Genomic DNA, 16,449 nt, shown 5'->3' with positions numbered 1-16,449 from the left:
TGTTTTCTTTTTTTGGCAGGTGATAAAGACTTCCCAGACGACCAATGTCTCACAAGGTTCTTCTTCTGGCCATCTATCACCTTTCAATTGTTTTGGTTTCCATGCATGCCAGTCCCGGGGTTCTTCTTCCTGGACGTCCTTTTGTCACGGTCTGGAACGCCCCGACCAACCACTGCTGGGAGAAGTATGGTGTGGACCTGGACTTGGATCCATTTGACATTGTGGTCAATGAGAACCAATCCTTTGCAGGCAGTGAGATGGTGATCTTCTATGAAACTCAGCTGGGGTTGTACCCTTATTACGACTTGGATGGCAGCCCCATCAATGACGGATTGCCTCAGAACGCCAGCCTTAGTGACCACCTTAACCAGGCCTACAAAGACCTGGTGACTACTATCCCTTCTCTGGACTTCATAGGGGCGGCCGTCATAGATTGGGAGGATTGGAGGCCTTTGTGGGATCGGAACTGGGACAGAAAGGACATCTATAGAAAGCATTCTCGGGAACTGGTGCGGAAGCGACACCCCCAATGGCCTAAGCAGAAGGTACTGCTGGAGGCCAAAAGAGAGTTTGAGGAGGCCGCTGAAAAGTTTATAACGTCTACATTGGCTTTAAGTCGTAAACTAAGGCCCGGCGGGCTGTGGGGCCTCTATGGCTTTCCTAACTGCTACAATTACGACTACAAAAAAGCTCTCTACAATTACACGGGAGAATGCCCGCCGGTCGATGTGGCCAGGAACAACCTTCTGAAATGGATGTGGAGGTCCAGCCAGGCGCTCTATCCGGACATCTACCTGGAACAAATGCTGAAGGACTCTGTGTGTGTCAGTCAGTTCGTGAAACACCGCCTGGAAGAGGCTTTCAGAGTATCTGGACAGTCAGAAGAGGGTGAGCTCCCGGTATTTCCCTACGCCCGGATCGTGTACACATACAGCATGGATTTCCTGACCCAGGTAAGTGGCAGATGGGGACCCATACAGCCTACCTGACAGGACCACACACACAGCTTGGTTTACCCCATCCTTGGTGTACATCTACAGGGGTCATTGCTGGCAGTGCAGAGGACTGGGGTTATTGCTGGCAGTGCAGAGAACGGGGGCAGTGCTGGCAGAGCAGTGGACAGGGGTCAGTGCTGGAAGGGCAGAGGACAGGGGTAACTGCTGGCTGGACAGAGCATAGGGGTTACTGCTGGCAGGGCAGAGGACAGGGGTCATTGCTGGCAGGGCAGAGGAGAGGGGTCACTGTTGGCAGAGCAGAGGACAGGGGTCACTGCTGGCAGGCCAGAGGAGAGGGGTCACTGCTGGCAGAGCAGAGGACAGGGGTCACTGCTGGCAGGCCAGATGAGAGGGGTCACTGCTGCCAGGGCAGAGGACAGGGGTCAGTGCTGGAAGGGCAGAGGACAGGGGTAACTGCTGGCTGGACAGAGCATAGGGGTTACTGCTGGCAGGGCAGAGGACAGGGGTCATTGCTGGCAGGGCAGAGGAGAGGGGTCACTGTTGCCAGAGCAGAGGACAGGGGTCACTGCTGGCAGGCTAGAGGAGAAGGGTCACTGCTGGCTGGGCAGAGGACAGGGGTCATTGCTGGCAGGCCAGAGGAGAGGGGTCACTGCTGGCTGGGCAGAGGACAGGGGTCATTGCTGGCAGGCCAGAGGAGAGGGGTCACTGCTGGCTGGGCAGAGGACAGGGGTCACTGCTGGCAGGGCAGAGGAGAGGGGTCACTGCTGGCAGAGAAGAGGACAGGGGTCACTGCTGGCAGAGCAGAGGACAGGGGTCACTGCTGGCAGGGCAGAGGAGAGGGGTCACTGTTGGCAGAGCAGAGGACAGGGGTCACTGCTGGCAGGCCAGAGGAGAGGGGTCACTGCTGGCAGAGCATAGGACAGGGGTCACTGCTGGCAGAGCAGAGGACAGGGGTCACTGCTGGCAGAGCAGAGGACAGGGGTCACTGCTGGCAGGCCAGAGGAGAGGGGTCACTGCTGCCAGGGCAGAGGACAGGGGTCAGTGCTGGAAGGGCAGAGGACAGGGGTAACTGCTGGCTGGACAGAGCATAGGGGTTACTGCTGGCAGGGCAGAGGACAGGGGTCATTGCTGGCAGGGCAGAGGAGAGGGGTCACTGTTGCCAGAGCAGAGGACAGGGGTCACTGCTGGCAGGCTAGAGGAGAGGGGTCACTGCTGGCTGGGCAGAGGACAGGGGTCATTGCTGGCAGGCCAGAGGAGAGGGGTCACTGCTGGCTGGGCAGAGGAGAGGGGTCACTGCTGGCAGAGCAGAGGACAGGGGTCACTGCTGGCAGAGCAGAGGACAGGGGTCACTGCTGGCAGGGCAGAGGAGAGGGGTCAGTGCTGGAAGGGCAGAGGACAGAGGTCACTGCTGGCATGGCAGAGGAGAGGGGTCACTGCTGGCAGGGCAGAGGACAGGGGTCAGTGTTGGAAGGGCAGAGGACAGGGGTAACTGCTGGCAGGGCAGAGGAGAGGGGTCACTGTTGGCAGAGCAGAGGACAGGGGTCATTGCTGGCAGGGCAGAGGAGAGGGGTCACTGTTGGCAGAGCAGAGGACAGGGGTCACTGCTGGCAGAGCAGAGGACAGGGGTCACTGCTGGCAGGCCAGAGGAGAGGGGTCACTGCTGGCAGAGCAGAGGAGAGGGGTCACTGCTGGCAGAGCAGAGGACAGGGGTCACTGCTGGCAGGCCATAGGAGAGGGGTCACTGCTGGCTGGGCAGAGGACAGGGGTCACTGCTGGCAGGGCAGAGGACAGGGGTCAGTGCTGGAAGGGCAGAGGACAGGGGTCACTGCTGGCTGGGCAGAGGACAGGGGTCACTGCTGGCAGGGCAGAGGAGAGGGGTCAGTGCTGGAAGGGCAGAGGACAGGGGTCACTGCTGGCAGGGCAGAGGACAGGGGTCACTGCTGGCAGGGCAGAGGACAGGGGTCAGTGCTGGAAGGGCAGAGGACAGGGGTCACTGCTGGCAGAGCAGAGGACAGGGGTCACTGCTGGCAGGGCAGAGGAGAGGGGTCACTGCTGGCAGGGCAGAGGAGAGGGGTCACTGCTGGCAGGGCAGAGCTCCTTCTCTCATCCCTGCACTGCACATAACCTGGGCACAGGCAGCAGAGCTCCTCCTGCAGGGGAGGACAGGGGAGCGGTACAGGCAGCCTTCCCCACCCCGGTGGGCCCCCTGTTGACCAGATTATCGACTTAGCTGGGCAGTACCTTTACAAAGCTGCAAGGAGAAGGCAGCTGTCTGCAGTATGGTTCAGTGGGCAGGCAGAGTGTTTGTGGTGGTGGGGGGGGGGGGGGGCAGTTGGGACAATACTGGGATCAGGAGGGCACAGTACAGGAAGGGGGATCAGGAGGGCACAATACTGGGATCAGGAAGGCATAATACGGGGGGGGGGGGGGGGGGTCAGGAGAGCACAATACTGGGGGGGATCAGGAGGGTACAGTACTGGGAGGGATCAGGAGGGCACAATACTGGGATCAGGAAGGCACAGTACTGGGGGGATCAGGGGGGGCACAGTACTGGGGGGTCAAGAGGGCACAATACTGGTGGGATCAGGGGGGCACAATACTGGAAGGGATCAGGAAGGCACAATACTGGGGGGGGGGGGGGTTAGGAGGGCACAATACTGGGATCAGGAGGGCACAATACTGGGAGGGATCAGGAGGGCACAATACTGGGAGGGATCAGGAGGGCACAATACTGGGAGGGATCAGGAGGGCGCAATACTGGGTGGGATTAGGAGGGCACAATACTGGGATCAGGAGGGCACAATACTGGGGGGGATCAGGAGGGCACAATACTGGGGGGGATCAGGAGGGCACAATACTGGGATCAGGAAGGCACAGTACAGGTTCTGGGACGCTGCCCGGGACATGGCCATCCTGACAGCTAAAAGCGTAACTGTCCCGGCAAATCCAGGACAGCTGGCAAGTATGATATAATGATAAACTATCATGGGGCCCACATTAACCTGGGGCCCCTGGGCAGTGTCCATGTACTAAGAAAGCCTTGCATATGGTCAGCTTAAAGGAGATTGTACAATCAGGTTGTACTGTGTGGCCAGCATACCAGTCCAGTCATTTATCTGATGCCTTTGGTTAGTCACATGACACAAGTTCTGACTCTTCTGTATCCCGCAGGAAGATCTAATCCAGACGATTGGACAGAGCGCAGCGCTGGGAACTGCGGGCGTCGTCCTTTGGGGGAACAATGACTACAGCCGCAGCAAGGTAACCGGAAAAGGAGAGGTCACTGACGCTCAGACGCTTCTCAGACGGGTGTCTCTTATAATGACAGGTCCTCTTTAATAACACAGCTGGGATGAAAAGGAAGAAGGAAAGCAAAGAGAGAAATAAATAGAAGATACATGATAAACAAAAACAATAACAAGACGGAAATGTGAATTGTAGGATGAAAAGTGAGCGAGGGAATAAAAAAATTAAAAATTAAAATAAATTCTTTTATTATAGTCCAAAACATTTAAAAAAATGAACAAAATAGAAAACGTGATTGGCTGTCACAGCGGTCACATGATCGTATGCAAGTATGGATCGGGAGCTTAGCGATCTCCGCTGGCTGCCACGCAGGGACCGCGTTCTCAGCACAGGAAGTAGTTTTCCCAGGGCCACATATATGCAGCCGCTCTGCGTTCAGGCCCACCTACCAAGCGGTCGCATATATTCGTCCTGCCAGCACCATGAAAATCTGTGCGATCTGCGCTTTGCCCGTTCTAGCGATTCCACGGTGATTGACTTTCTGGATATGACGTTACAAGGACATCCAGATACAGGCAGGGGCGGACTGACCATTCGAGAACTCGGGCACTGCCCGAGGGCCCAGGGTCAGTAGGGGCCCCATGAGATGCCCCTGGTACCTTTCATAGGCTTTTTTGGGTGTGGTTTGAGTTTAAAAGAGGACACAGGGGCCCCATGATCCCCTATTGCCCGGGGGCCCCATGAGTTGTCAGTCCGCCCCTGGATACGGGTGTTGTGTCTGCACGCCCGGGGAATGCTGCATTACTTGCTTCCTCTGTCTCACACCCTCAGGGCCGCACCAGTCGCCAGGTCCATCCGTGCCCGCCGTAATTGCTCAGCAGACGACACCTTTTATAAGGAACATCATAAGTACACAAATAAAACGAAGGGTATACCCAGAATGGAGCATACGAAGGCGCAGGAGACTCGCAGGAGCCGAGGATCGAGGACACCGAAAAGGAAGTGACCGAATGAAATCACCAGGACTTGCTATTGATAGTCAGTCACATTTGTTATCAGTTTTTCTTGTTACATACATAGTTAGTCTGGCTGAAAAAAGACAAAAGTCCATCCAGTTCAACCACAGAAAAAAAAGTTATAATCCTCCACCCACAGTTGATCCAGAGGAAGGCAAAAAAACCCCAGCAAAGCATGATCCAATTTGCTCCTGCAGGGAAAAAAATTCCTTCCTGATCCCCCGAGAAACAATCGGATATTCCCTGGATCAACTTCTTGTGAATTCTTCCTCGTCATGTTTTTTTTTCTTTTACAATTTTTTTATTTACATTTTTTTTCTTTTACAATTTAAAAAAATAGAATTTTTCAGGTACTGTCAGGTACAACTTTCATGCAACTTTTGAGGGTTAACATTGACATCGATGGCTCTCAAGTTGCATAAAAGTCGAACCAAAGCGGTACATAAACTACTCTGAAGTCACTGCAACTTTTTTTAACAGGAGAAGTCGCTGCAACTTTAAAGCGGAGCTCCGCCCAAAAGGGGAGGTTCCGCTTTAAGGACTGCTCCCCCACTCCCCATTAAGGATTGGCACCTTTGGGGGGCAGGGCCATGGGGGGGAGCAGGTACCCGAATTTGACAGGTACCTGCTCCCACTTTTGGTCTGATCGCCTAGGCGATCAGAAGCGGAAGGTGTCCTCCCTCCCTGTAGTCTTTTGGGACACGTGACAGGTCCCAGGAGACTACAGGACCATTCATGAAGCACAGCGCTACTTGTGCATGCACAGTGGGTACCCATCTGTGAAGCCGCAAGCTGTCACAGCCGGGTGCCCACACTGAAGATGCCGGCCTCCTGGAATACAGGAAGGCCGGTGAAACGGGCTGTAGGGGACACATCGCAGGGCCGAGGGACAGGTAAGTGGTTGTTTTTTAAAAGTCAGCAGCTACAGTTTTTGTAGCTGCTGACTTTTATTTTTTGACAGCTTGAGTGGAACTCCGCTTTAAGTCACACATATATGAATGGTTATCATAGGAAAACATGGGTTTTTGACTTGTCATGCAACTTTGATGTCCGAATGTCGCACAAGCAGGCCCGGACTGGGACAAAAAATAGGCCCGGGTATTTTGGACTGAGCAGCCCCAAGCCTGGGGACCCTTTTCTTGGAGCCCAGCAGCGGAACGCCAGGGCCCGGTCGCAAGAGCCACTGTTGGTAACCTAAAGGTTACCCTGGGGACCCTGGTAGTTCTGCCAATAGTGTAAGTAGGTTTTTTTATTTTTATTTAATTTTTTACAATGTTATATTTTATTTTGTTTTTACATTTCTTTGTAGGAGAGAGAGAAAGATAGAACGAAAGAGAAAAGAATGGAAAAGAAAAGAGAGAAAGAAATAAAGGAGGGAAGGAAGGAAGGAAGGAGGGGAAAGGAGGACAGTAGGAAAGAAGAAAGGAGGGAAAGAAAGGAGAAAGGAAGGAATGAAAGAGGGAAGGAAGGAAGGAAGGAAAGAAAGAAAGAAAGAAAGAAAGAAAGAAAGAAAGAAAGAAAGAAAGAAAGAAAGAAAGAAAGAAAGAAAGAAAGAAAGAAAGAAAGAAAGGAATGTAGGAAGGAGGTAAAGAAAGAAGGAAGGAAGGAGGGAAAGAAGGAAGGAGGAAAAGAAGGAAAGAGGAAAAGAAGGAAGGAGGGAAAAAAGGAAGGAGGGAATGAAGGAAGGAGGGAAGGAAGGAAAGAAGGAAAGAGGGAAAGAAGGAAGGAGAGAAAGAAGGAAGGAGGAAAACAAGGAAGGAGGGAAAGAAAGAAAGAAAGAAATAAAGAAAGAAAGAAAGAAAGAAAGAAAAAGAAAGAAAGAAAGAAAGAAAGAAAGAAAGAAAGAAAAAGAAAGAAAGGAGAGAAACAGGAGACATAAGGAAAGAAGTAAAGAAAGGAGAGAAAGAGGAGAGAGAGAAACGTATAGAAAGAAAGAAATTCACGGCCTGGTTCCTATATGTGTTTCCCCTCCTATCCAGGCAGCCCCAGCCCACCAAGCAAATGCCCGGTGTGCCCTATGACCAGGGGCGGACTGACAACTCATGGGGCCCCCAGGCAATAGGGGATCATGGGACCCCTGTGTCCTTTCCCAAGCTCAAAAAAGCCTATGAAAAAGGTACCAGGGGCATCTCATGGGGCCCCCTACTGACCCCGGGCCCTCGGGCAGTGTCCGAGTTTCCAAATGGTCAGTCCGCCCCTGCCTATGACCAGTCTGGACCTGCACACAAGTGGGAATGGTGTCCCCATCAGGCACTTCCCATATATGGCGCTGTTTCGCGTCTAATGCTCGTTATGATGAAGGCCCTTTTGGGCAGAAACACGTCAACTTCTCTGAGTTTTTACCCCTGTGGATGGATTCATCAATTTGTATGGATTGGAACCCCTGTGGGGCTTTAATGCTGTCTGTGGCCCCCTCTCCCTATTTGTCCCATTTACCGTTATCACTGAGAGTAAAAGAAAATTACAAATTTGGGGTTGTCACTAGAACCGGAATAGAGGGGAAATCCTCCAATGGGGACACTAGGGGGTTAGGATCCTGTTGGAAAATATCTGCTATCGGTTCACTGTGAATATATTGTTCTTCTGATAATCCCTTGAAACATTGACAAGCTTTTAAATGTTTGTCCTTCATGCTGACTGTGCTGTGTTCTGTCGCAGGAGGTGTGTCTGGCGGTGAAGTCGTACATAGACTCCACACTGGGGATGTATGTGGTCAATGTGACGAATGGCGCCACCCTGTGTAGTCAGGCGCTGTGCACAGGAAACGGACGCTGCGTGCGCAAAGACTCCACCTCTAACAGCCACCTCCACCTGCACCCCGACAGCTTCAGCATTAGAAGGAACCCCGAGGGCAGAGGCTTCCTGGTCTCCGGAGAAGCCTCCAAGATGGACGTGGTGCATATGGCTCTCCATTTCCAGTGCCGCTGTTATCCTGGATGGGAGGGGCCGGATTGCTCCCACCGAACCGGCTGACCGACGCCGCGCTACAGTCCACTTCACGCTTTTCAAAGCAGAGAGGCGCACTCGCTAAACTGTCTGCAACCAATGAGGGAGAAATGTATGAACAGAATACAGATGTGGAGGAGAAGCCCATCCATCCCAGTCCAGGATCCCTATACTGCCCAGTGGGCTCAGAGCAACATACAGGACATCCATCTCAGTCCAGGATCCCTATACTTCCCAATGGGCTCAGATCAAAATACAGGACATCCATCCCAGTTCAGGATCCCTATACTGCCCAATGGGCTCAGAGCAACATACAGTACATCCATCCCAGTCCAGGATCCCTATACTGCCGAATGGACTCAGACCAAAATATAGTACATCCGTCCCAGTCCAGGATCCCTATACTGCCCAATGGGCTCAGATCAAAATACAGTACATGCAGCTCAGTCCAGGATCCCTATACTGTCCATCTCAGTCCAGGATCCCTATACTGCCCAATGGGCTCAGATCAAAATACAGGACATCCATCCCAGTTCAGGATCCCTATACTGCCCAATGGGCTCAGAGCAACATACAGTACATCCATCCCAGTCCAGGATCCCTATACTCCCTATAGGGTTTAGCTGAGCATACAGGGCATTAATTTCAGCCCAGGATCCCTATATAATCCCTATAGGGTTTAACCCACCATACAGTACATCCATCTCAGTCCAGGATCCCTATACTCCCCATAGGGTTTAGCCCAACATGCAGGACATCCATCTCAGTCCAGGATCCCTATATTTCCCATGGGGCTCAGAGCAACATACAGTACATCCATCTCAGTCCAGGATCCCAATACTCCCCATAGGGCTTAGAGCAACATACAGTACATCCTCCCCAGCCCAGGATCCCTATACTCAACATGGGGCTCAGAACAACCTACAATATATCCATTTCAGTCCAGGATCCCTATATTCCCCAAGGAGGCTCAGATCAAAATACAGTACATCCATCTCAGTCCAGGATCACTATACTCCCCATGGGGCTCAGGCCAACATACAGTGCATTTATGCCAGTCCAGGATCCCCATACTCCCCACGGGGCTCAGGGTAACATACAGTACATCCACCCCAGTCCAGGATACATATACTCCCTATAAGGCCCAAACCATCCCAGTCCAGCAACCCTATACATCTCATTAGGCTCAGAGCAATATACAGTACATCCATCCCAGTCCAGGATACATATACTCCCTATAAGGCCCGAACCATCCCAGTCCAGGATCCCTATACATCTCCTTAGGCTCAGAGCAATATACGGTACATCCATCCCTGTACAGGATCACTATACTCCCCATGGGGCTCAGGCCAACATACAGTGCATGTATCCCAGTCCAGGATCCCTATACTCCATGTAGGGCACAGACCATCCAAGTCCAAGATCCTTATGCTCCCCACAGGTCTCAGAGCATCATACAACCTAGGAGTGGAAAAAAAGAAATATTCAATTTTTTCTCTGTCTAAGAACACTCCAAATATGTGCCATAAAAACTGCTGCATACTCTGACTGGTGATTTGCACTCTCTGTATACATGCATGGGAAAAAGCTGCTGGATAATTCCTGCAGGGAATCCTCCTCCGCCTGTACGCTGCATCCATGACACGCATTTCCTGCAAAAAAAAATTAAATATCAATTTAAAAGGGACATTCTATGATAACACCAAAGAATCCAATAACCAGCCAGGTTACAATGAGAAAACCAAAAAGGACCTTGAAATAATTTTGCTAAAACACACTAAATAAAGAAATTGCTTTTGTCAATCAATGTTTTATTGTATCATCATTTCTATCACAAATTATGGTACATTATACATATTTATAGGTGGAGCTCTGTTTCCATTCCAGTGACCAACTGTCCATCCAGAGCCTCTGGCTTATAGATCGGATACGTTCTGCATAATATATATATATATACTATATTGCCAAAAGTATTGGCCCCGCCCTACATATCATGTGATTCAGGTGTTCCAATCCCCTCCATGGACACAGGTGTATACAATCAAGCCCCTAGGCATGCAGACGGCTTCTACAAACATTGGTGAAAGAATGGGTCGCTCTCAGGAGCTCAGTGACTCCAAGCGTGGTCCCGTGATAGGTGGCCACCTGTGCAATAAGTCCATCCGTGACATTTCCTGGCTACTAAATATTCCACGCTCATCTGTTAGTGGGATTATAACAAAGTGGAAGCAACTGGGAACAACAGCCACTCAGCCACCAAGTGGTAGGCCATGTCACATGACAGAGCGGGGTCAGCGCATGCTGAAGCGCACAGTGCGCAGAAGTCACCAACTGTCTGCAGAGCCAATAGCTAAAGATCTCCAAACTTGGTGTGACCTTCAGATTAGCACAACAACAGTGCGTAGAGAGCTTCATGGAATGGGTTTCCATGGCCGAGCAGCTGCATCCAAGCCTTCCATCACCAAGTGCAATGCAAAGCGTCGGATGCAGTGGTGTATATACACATTATTTTCCAAAAAGTGAGAGTTATTTTCCACTTTTTAGTCCAAAAAAAAAGTAAAATTGAAAAAATTAATATTTAAAAAAAAATTATAGACGCAGGACAGACATATAAATCCTGAATGTTTGTAGATCTCCAACTCTGCTCACTTCTCCCTCTGCTGGCCGGAGTCGGCATCACACGCATAATCCTATCTCTGCTCTCTCCTCCCTCTGCTGGCCGCTGTCGGCATCACACGCATAATCCTATCTCTGCTCTCTCCTCCCTCTGCTGGCCTCTCTCGGAATTGCAGACAAGTCACACCCGGCCTGCGCAGCCTACAACTCCCAGTATGCTCCTTACAGCTCACGGCTCGCCCTGTGATTGGCTGCAGCTGGGAGCTTCTGGAGCACATGGGGGAGAGCTGTGGAGTGTGGTGAGTTTTTGACCCGAATCGGGTGACAGGGGTATTATATTTGCTATCATTAGGTGTGTGATTATTGGAGGGGCCCCTGACCCTCCTTTGTCCTCACACTGTGATCCCCAGAGACAGGAGCAGGGTACAGGGGCCCCAACCCCTCCCCCAGAGGCAGGGTACAGGGGCCCGACCCCTCCTCCCTTGTGTTCACACTGTATGGCCACTTATAGAAGTCAGGGGCCCCTTCTGAGCGATCGGAGCCGGATGACGTCACATTCGCCATATTGTGAACGCGGCGAATAGTCGAGAGATCCTGATCGGCTATCAGGCAATGCGGGCGAATGTGATTTCATCAGGCTAGACTGTGATTGGACAGCGAATGTGATTATAAAATGTATCAAATCTTTAGATAATTTGTTACTATTAAAATAAAAAAAATTGTTACTGTTTTAATCACTAATATATTACTTTATTATTCCTTAAATTGTTACTTTTTTCATCAATAATTTGTTATCCTATAAATTGATAATTTGTTTCTTTATAAATCGATCTTTTTTTTTTTTTTTTTACTTTATAGATCAATTATTTCTTATAAGTCATTAATATGTTACTTTTTAAATCAATAATTTGTTTCTTTGTTAATCAGTTTATTCCTGTATTATTCATTGCATTGATTCTTTATTAATGAATATTTGTTACCCCGTAAATTGATTATTTGTTATTCAATAAATCAATAATCATTCATTTGTTACCCTATAAAGTGATTATTATTCAATAAATTGATCATTTCCTTTTTTATAAGTTGATTATTCAATAAATTGATCATTTCCTTTTTTATAAATTGATTATTATTCAATAAATCGATCATTTCCTTTTTTATAAATCAGTCACTTGTTACCCTTTACATTGATTATTATTCAATAAATTGATCATTTCTTTTTTTATAAATCAATAATTTGTTTCTTTGTTAATCAATAATTTATTCCTGTATTATTAATTACATTGATACTTTATTAATCCTTACCGGTATTTGTTACCCTATAAATTATTTGTTATTCAATAAATATATAATTTCTTTTTTTTTATAAAGCAATCATTTGTTACCCTATAAATTGATTATTATTCAATAAATCGACCATTTCCTTTTTTATAAATCAATCACTTGTCACCCTATAAATTGATAATTATTCAATAAATCAATCATTTCTTTTTTATAAATCATTTGTTTCTTTGTTAATTTATTCCTGTATTATTCATTACATTGATACTTTATTAATCAATAATTTGTTACCCTATAAATTGGTTATTTGTTACTCCATAAATCAATCCTTTTTTTTTTTTTAAATCAATATTTGTTACTTTATAAATATGGTCCCAAGAACCTCCCATGGGCCGGCTGTGACTCTATGAAAACTTATGGGACCTGATTAATGTATGATTGGTCAGGATAGGATATGTGGGTGGGACCTGAGTTGGTCCGGCTTTATAAATCTATTATTTTTTACTTTATAAATTGATAACTGATTACTCTATATATTGATAATTTGTTTCTTTATAACTCGATAATTTGTTGTGCTATAAATGAATAATGTGTTACTTTATTAATCAACATTTTGTTACTCTATAGATCAATAATGTTTTTTTTTTTAAACAAATCGATAATTTCTTTATAATCAATAGTGTGTTGCTTTGTCAATATGTTCTTAAGTACCTCCCACAGGGTGGGTTGTGGTGCTATGAAACATTCAGGATTATATATGATTGGTCAGAATGGGATATGGGGGCGGAGTCTGAGTCGGTCTGACTTTGTAAATTGATCATTTGTGACTTTATAAATCAATATTTTCTTTATAAATCAGTAATTTGTTACTTTGTAAATATGGTCCGCAGTACCTCCCCCAGACCAGCTGTGGTGCTGTTAAGCCCACAGGTTATGGCATTTATGGGATTTTTTTATGGTTGGTCAGGGCAGGATATGAAGGAGTGACCTGGGTTGGTTTGAGGGCGGCACAACGGGTCAGCAGGATGCGCAGAGGGCAGAGCCCAGTGCTCCTCAGAGGCGGCCCATAATAATCTACTGCAACACCACTGAGATGGGGTCGGCTGTTAAAGGTCTAAGGGCCCCTCATTGGACCGGTACCCCAGTCCGGCAACACCATTGGCTGGACAAATTCACGCATCATTCAGGAAACATTCAGGCCAAGTTAGAGGTTCTAAATAGTTAGTAGTTGTACATTTTGTAGGTTTATTGGCTCCTGAGATTCAAATGGCGTTTAGCGACTTCTTCTTAATCGATTGGTTGTGTAATGACCATTCAATATGGCTGCTCCGCAGTGGTTAGCCTCTCTCCATTGGGAAAACCACCAACATCTCATGCTTTTCTGATCTCCCGCAGGTCGCCCCCACCAGGCAACGTCATCCTCGTCCCTCTGCACCATCGTCCTGACCTCACAGCGTCCTGTGCGGAGCTGCTGAACCAGACATGGCGGAGAAGTCTCGGAGCGCGGATTCACTCCTTGGAAAAATCTTCAGATGATTTCCCCGTGTGCCTGGTGCTCATTGAAGCCCAGGAAGGGCCCGTTCTGGGTCACGCCCGACTCTGCAGGGTCATAGGCCTCCCCAACAGCCTGTTTGTGGAGTCGGTGGTGGTCAGCGCCGACCTTCGAGGTAAGGGCTATGGCCGGAGGTTGATGGAGGCCGCTGAGAGGTACGCCAGAGGGAGGGGCTTCCGAAACCTGTACCTGACCACTCATGACAAGCAGGACTTCTACTACCATCTGGGGTACCGCCTGACGGAGCCTGTCCAGAATATGGGAATGCTGGGATCGCTGCTACCCCCGGGGATGTTCCAGAAGATGAGTCCCTCCAAGACCAGTCCTACCTATAACCACCATGGTGGGCCATCCTCATCACCAGACAAGCCGCCATGTCCTTCACCTCCAGAACGTTCAGGCGTGGAGCCGCCCCAGACTCCATCCGAGACCTCAGAACACCTCTCAAGGGCTATTCCAATCCCCCCTCCCCCACCCTGCCCCACATCTACCCCACTCCCCCCTCCTCCACCACCACCACCTCCCCCACCCTGCCAAACATCTACCCCACTCCTCCCTCCTCCACCACCGCCACTTCCCCTACCCTGTCCCACATCTACCCGACTCTCCCCTCCACAACCAACACCTCCCACATCTACCCCACTCCTCCCTCCTCCACCACCGCCACCTCCCCCACCCTGCCCCACATCTACCCCACTCCTCCCTCTTCCACCACCGCCACCTCCCCCACCCTGCCGCACATCTACCCCACTCCCCTCTCCACCACTGCTACCTCCCCCACCCTGCTGCACATCTACCCCACTCCTCCCTCCTCCACCACCGCCACCTCCCCCACCCTGCCGCACATCTACCCCACTCCCCCCTCCACCACTGCTACCTCCCCCACCCTGCTGCACATCTACCCCACTCCTCCCTCCTCCACCACCGCCACCTCTCCCACCCTGCCGCACATCTACCCCACTCCCCCCTCCACCACTGCCACCTCCCCCACCCTGCTGCACATCTACCCCACTCCTCCCTCCACCACTGCCACTTCCCCCACTCTGCCCCACATCTACCCCACTCCCCCCTCCTCCACCACAGCCACCCTGCCACACATCTACCCCACTCCTCCCTCCTCCACCACCGCCACCTCCCCCACCCTGCCCCACATCTACCTCACGCCCCCCTCCTCCACCACCGCCACCTCCCCCACCCTGCCCCACATTTACCCCTCTCTCCTCCCCTCCTCCTCCATCTCCCCTGCCCTGCCCTAAATCCACCCCAATTCCTTTCCTATCTAGCCCCCCTCCCCCACCCTTCGCTCCTCTCCTTCCCTTGGGTTCATCCAGTTTGTTACCACATTTGTCATCTCCGGCCAAATCCAGCTCCTTGCAAACCCCCTACCGGGACTTTCGAGGGGACCCCATGTTCTGGATGATGAAAACTCTATAAAGGAGACATCTCTGCTCCACCCAGAACTGATCAGATAATATTTATTTGTCCACTGTTGTGCCTTACCACTGTGTGACCCCCCCACCCCGGGACATCGAACCTCACCACGGGGGAATAAAGCTGCTCCTTGGATGAGCTCTATTGGCATCATTGTATTCTGTTATGTAGAGTACTGCGGGGGAGGGGTGAAATATTCAGCATTAATTGAGGCTCCTCATGGGTGTGTCTGTGAATACTCCCCCCATTAATCTGGTGCTGCAAATTCAGTTGTTTTCGATTACTCTTCCAGCTGAACTCCAGGAAACCCGCCAAATAAACAGGTTAAATACCTACAAGGGAGCCGTTTTACCTGCAAAAGTGTTTCTGTCCATCCAGTCCTGAGATTTGCACAGCACAATCCTGTCTGGCGGCAGAGGGATCCTGATCTTTCTCTGCCGCAGTTTCACTTTCACTTACAGGTTTCCTCTACACTCCCACCTTGTAACTGGACAAGTGAAAAGAGAAACATCATACTGATGAGCTCATCTCCACGTCACTCTGCTCTCTCCTCCTATTACCGTGTTGCTGGTCAGCAAATCAGCTGATTGGCTGCTGGTGCTGCTTCTCCCTCCTGCAAACTGAGTTCTGCTGTACAAGGCCTGCGAGATGATAATACCAGATCATAGGTAAAGTTCATTTCAAGCCCTGGCAGGCAGACTGTTTTGGGCCCCTAGACTTCTAATGGCGGCCATGCTACATACTCACACTGGTCCAATCGCCACCCCTGGAATGTAGCTTCAAAGGTGGACCTTCTGGTGCCGTATTCCCATATGGCGTATTGGAATGTTGCCTATCTGACATTTACAGGGACAGTCACTTTAAATATTTTCTGTAGTGAATTGTATCCGGCACATGGGAATATTTCTTCTTCTTCATAAATCCCGAACTGGAAGCTGCACTCCTGTCAGTACAGACCTGAGGATGGATGGTGGACGCTCCCAGTGATGTCTATGGATGGTGCCGGAACCCAACTAGAAGTCACCGGCACTGAAGCCGGTTATATCTCATCATTTCCATCCCTACATCCTCAGAAACTGATGGTGGAGCACAGAGGATGATGATGACCAGGACCACTGATAAGGCAGTACAACCGGCCCTCCTGTACCAGGCCCGGGCCCCATCAGTTCAAAAGTGGGACCCCGGCCAATTGTACTGCGCTATTGCTGACACCGGTCCTCTTGTGGCTCCCCCTCCCTCTTGTGCTGCCGGCTTCTCCTCCTCTCCCTCCCTACAGCTGCACGGGGATCAGTTCTAGTCTCTGCACCCCCATCCCTCTGATCTCCCCCCCACCCCTCTGCTATCCGGGCCCCCTGTGTACCCTTTCTCTGGCAGTGCTGCCGGCTTCTCCTCCTCTCTCTCCCTA

At 50.1% G+C, this 16,449-nt stretch overlaps 2 protein-coding genes across 2 annotated transcripts; both read left to right on the top strand.

Annotated features, from left to right (window-relative positions):
• Positions 1-23: 23 nt before the first annotated feature.
• On the top strand, positions 24-9,967 carry LOC149427536 (hyaluronidase-1-like). The gene is made up of 3 exons (XM_089667926.1): positions 24-953; positions 4,128-4,217; positions 7,877-9,967. Exons 1-3 carry the CDS (start codon positions 45-47, stop codon positions 8,189-8,191), a joined length of 1,314 nt encoding a protein of 437 aa, XP_089524052.1. The 5' UTR covers positions 24-44; the 3' UTR covers positions 8,192-9,967.
• A 980-nt stretch (positions 9,968-10,947) lies between these two features.
• LOC149427535 (uncharacterized) lies at positions 10,948-15,182 on the top strand. The gene is made up of 2 exons (XM_089667925.1): positions 10,948-11,079; positions 13,457-15,182. The coding sequence occupies exons 1-2, from the start codon at positions 11,057-11,059 to the stop codon at positions 15,045-15,047; spliced, it is 1,614 nt and encodes a 537-aa protein (XP_089524051.1). The 5' UTR covers positions 10,948-11,056; the 3' UTR covers positions 15,048-15,182.
• Positions 15,183-16,449: the final 1,267 nt, after the last annotated feature.

This window comes from Staurois parvus, unplaced genomic scaffold (assembly GCF_062004578.1).
Source record: "Staurois parvus isolate SC_StPar_1 unplaced genomic scaffold, SC_StPar_1.0 ptg003675l, whole genome shotgun sequence".
In the NCBI taxonomy this organism is placed as follows: domain Eukaryota; kingdom Metazoa; phylum Chordata; class Amphibia; order Anura; family Ranidae; genus Staurois; species Staurois parvus.
Note: the sequence above shows the minus strand (reverse complement) of the source record. Positions and strands in the feature narration are given on the sequence as shown.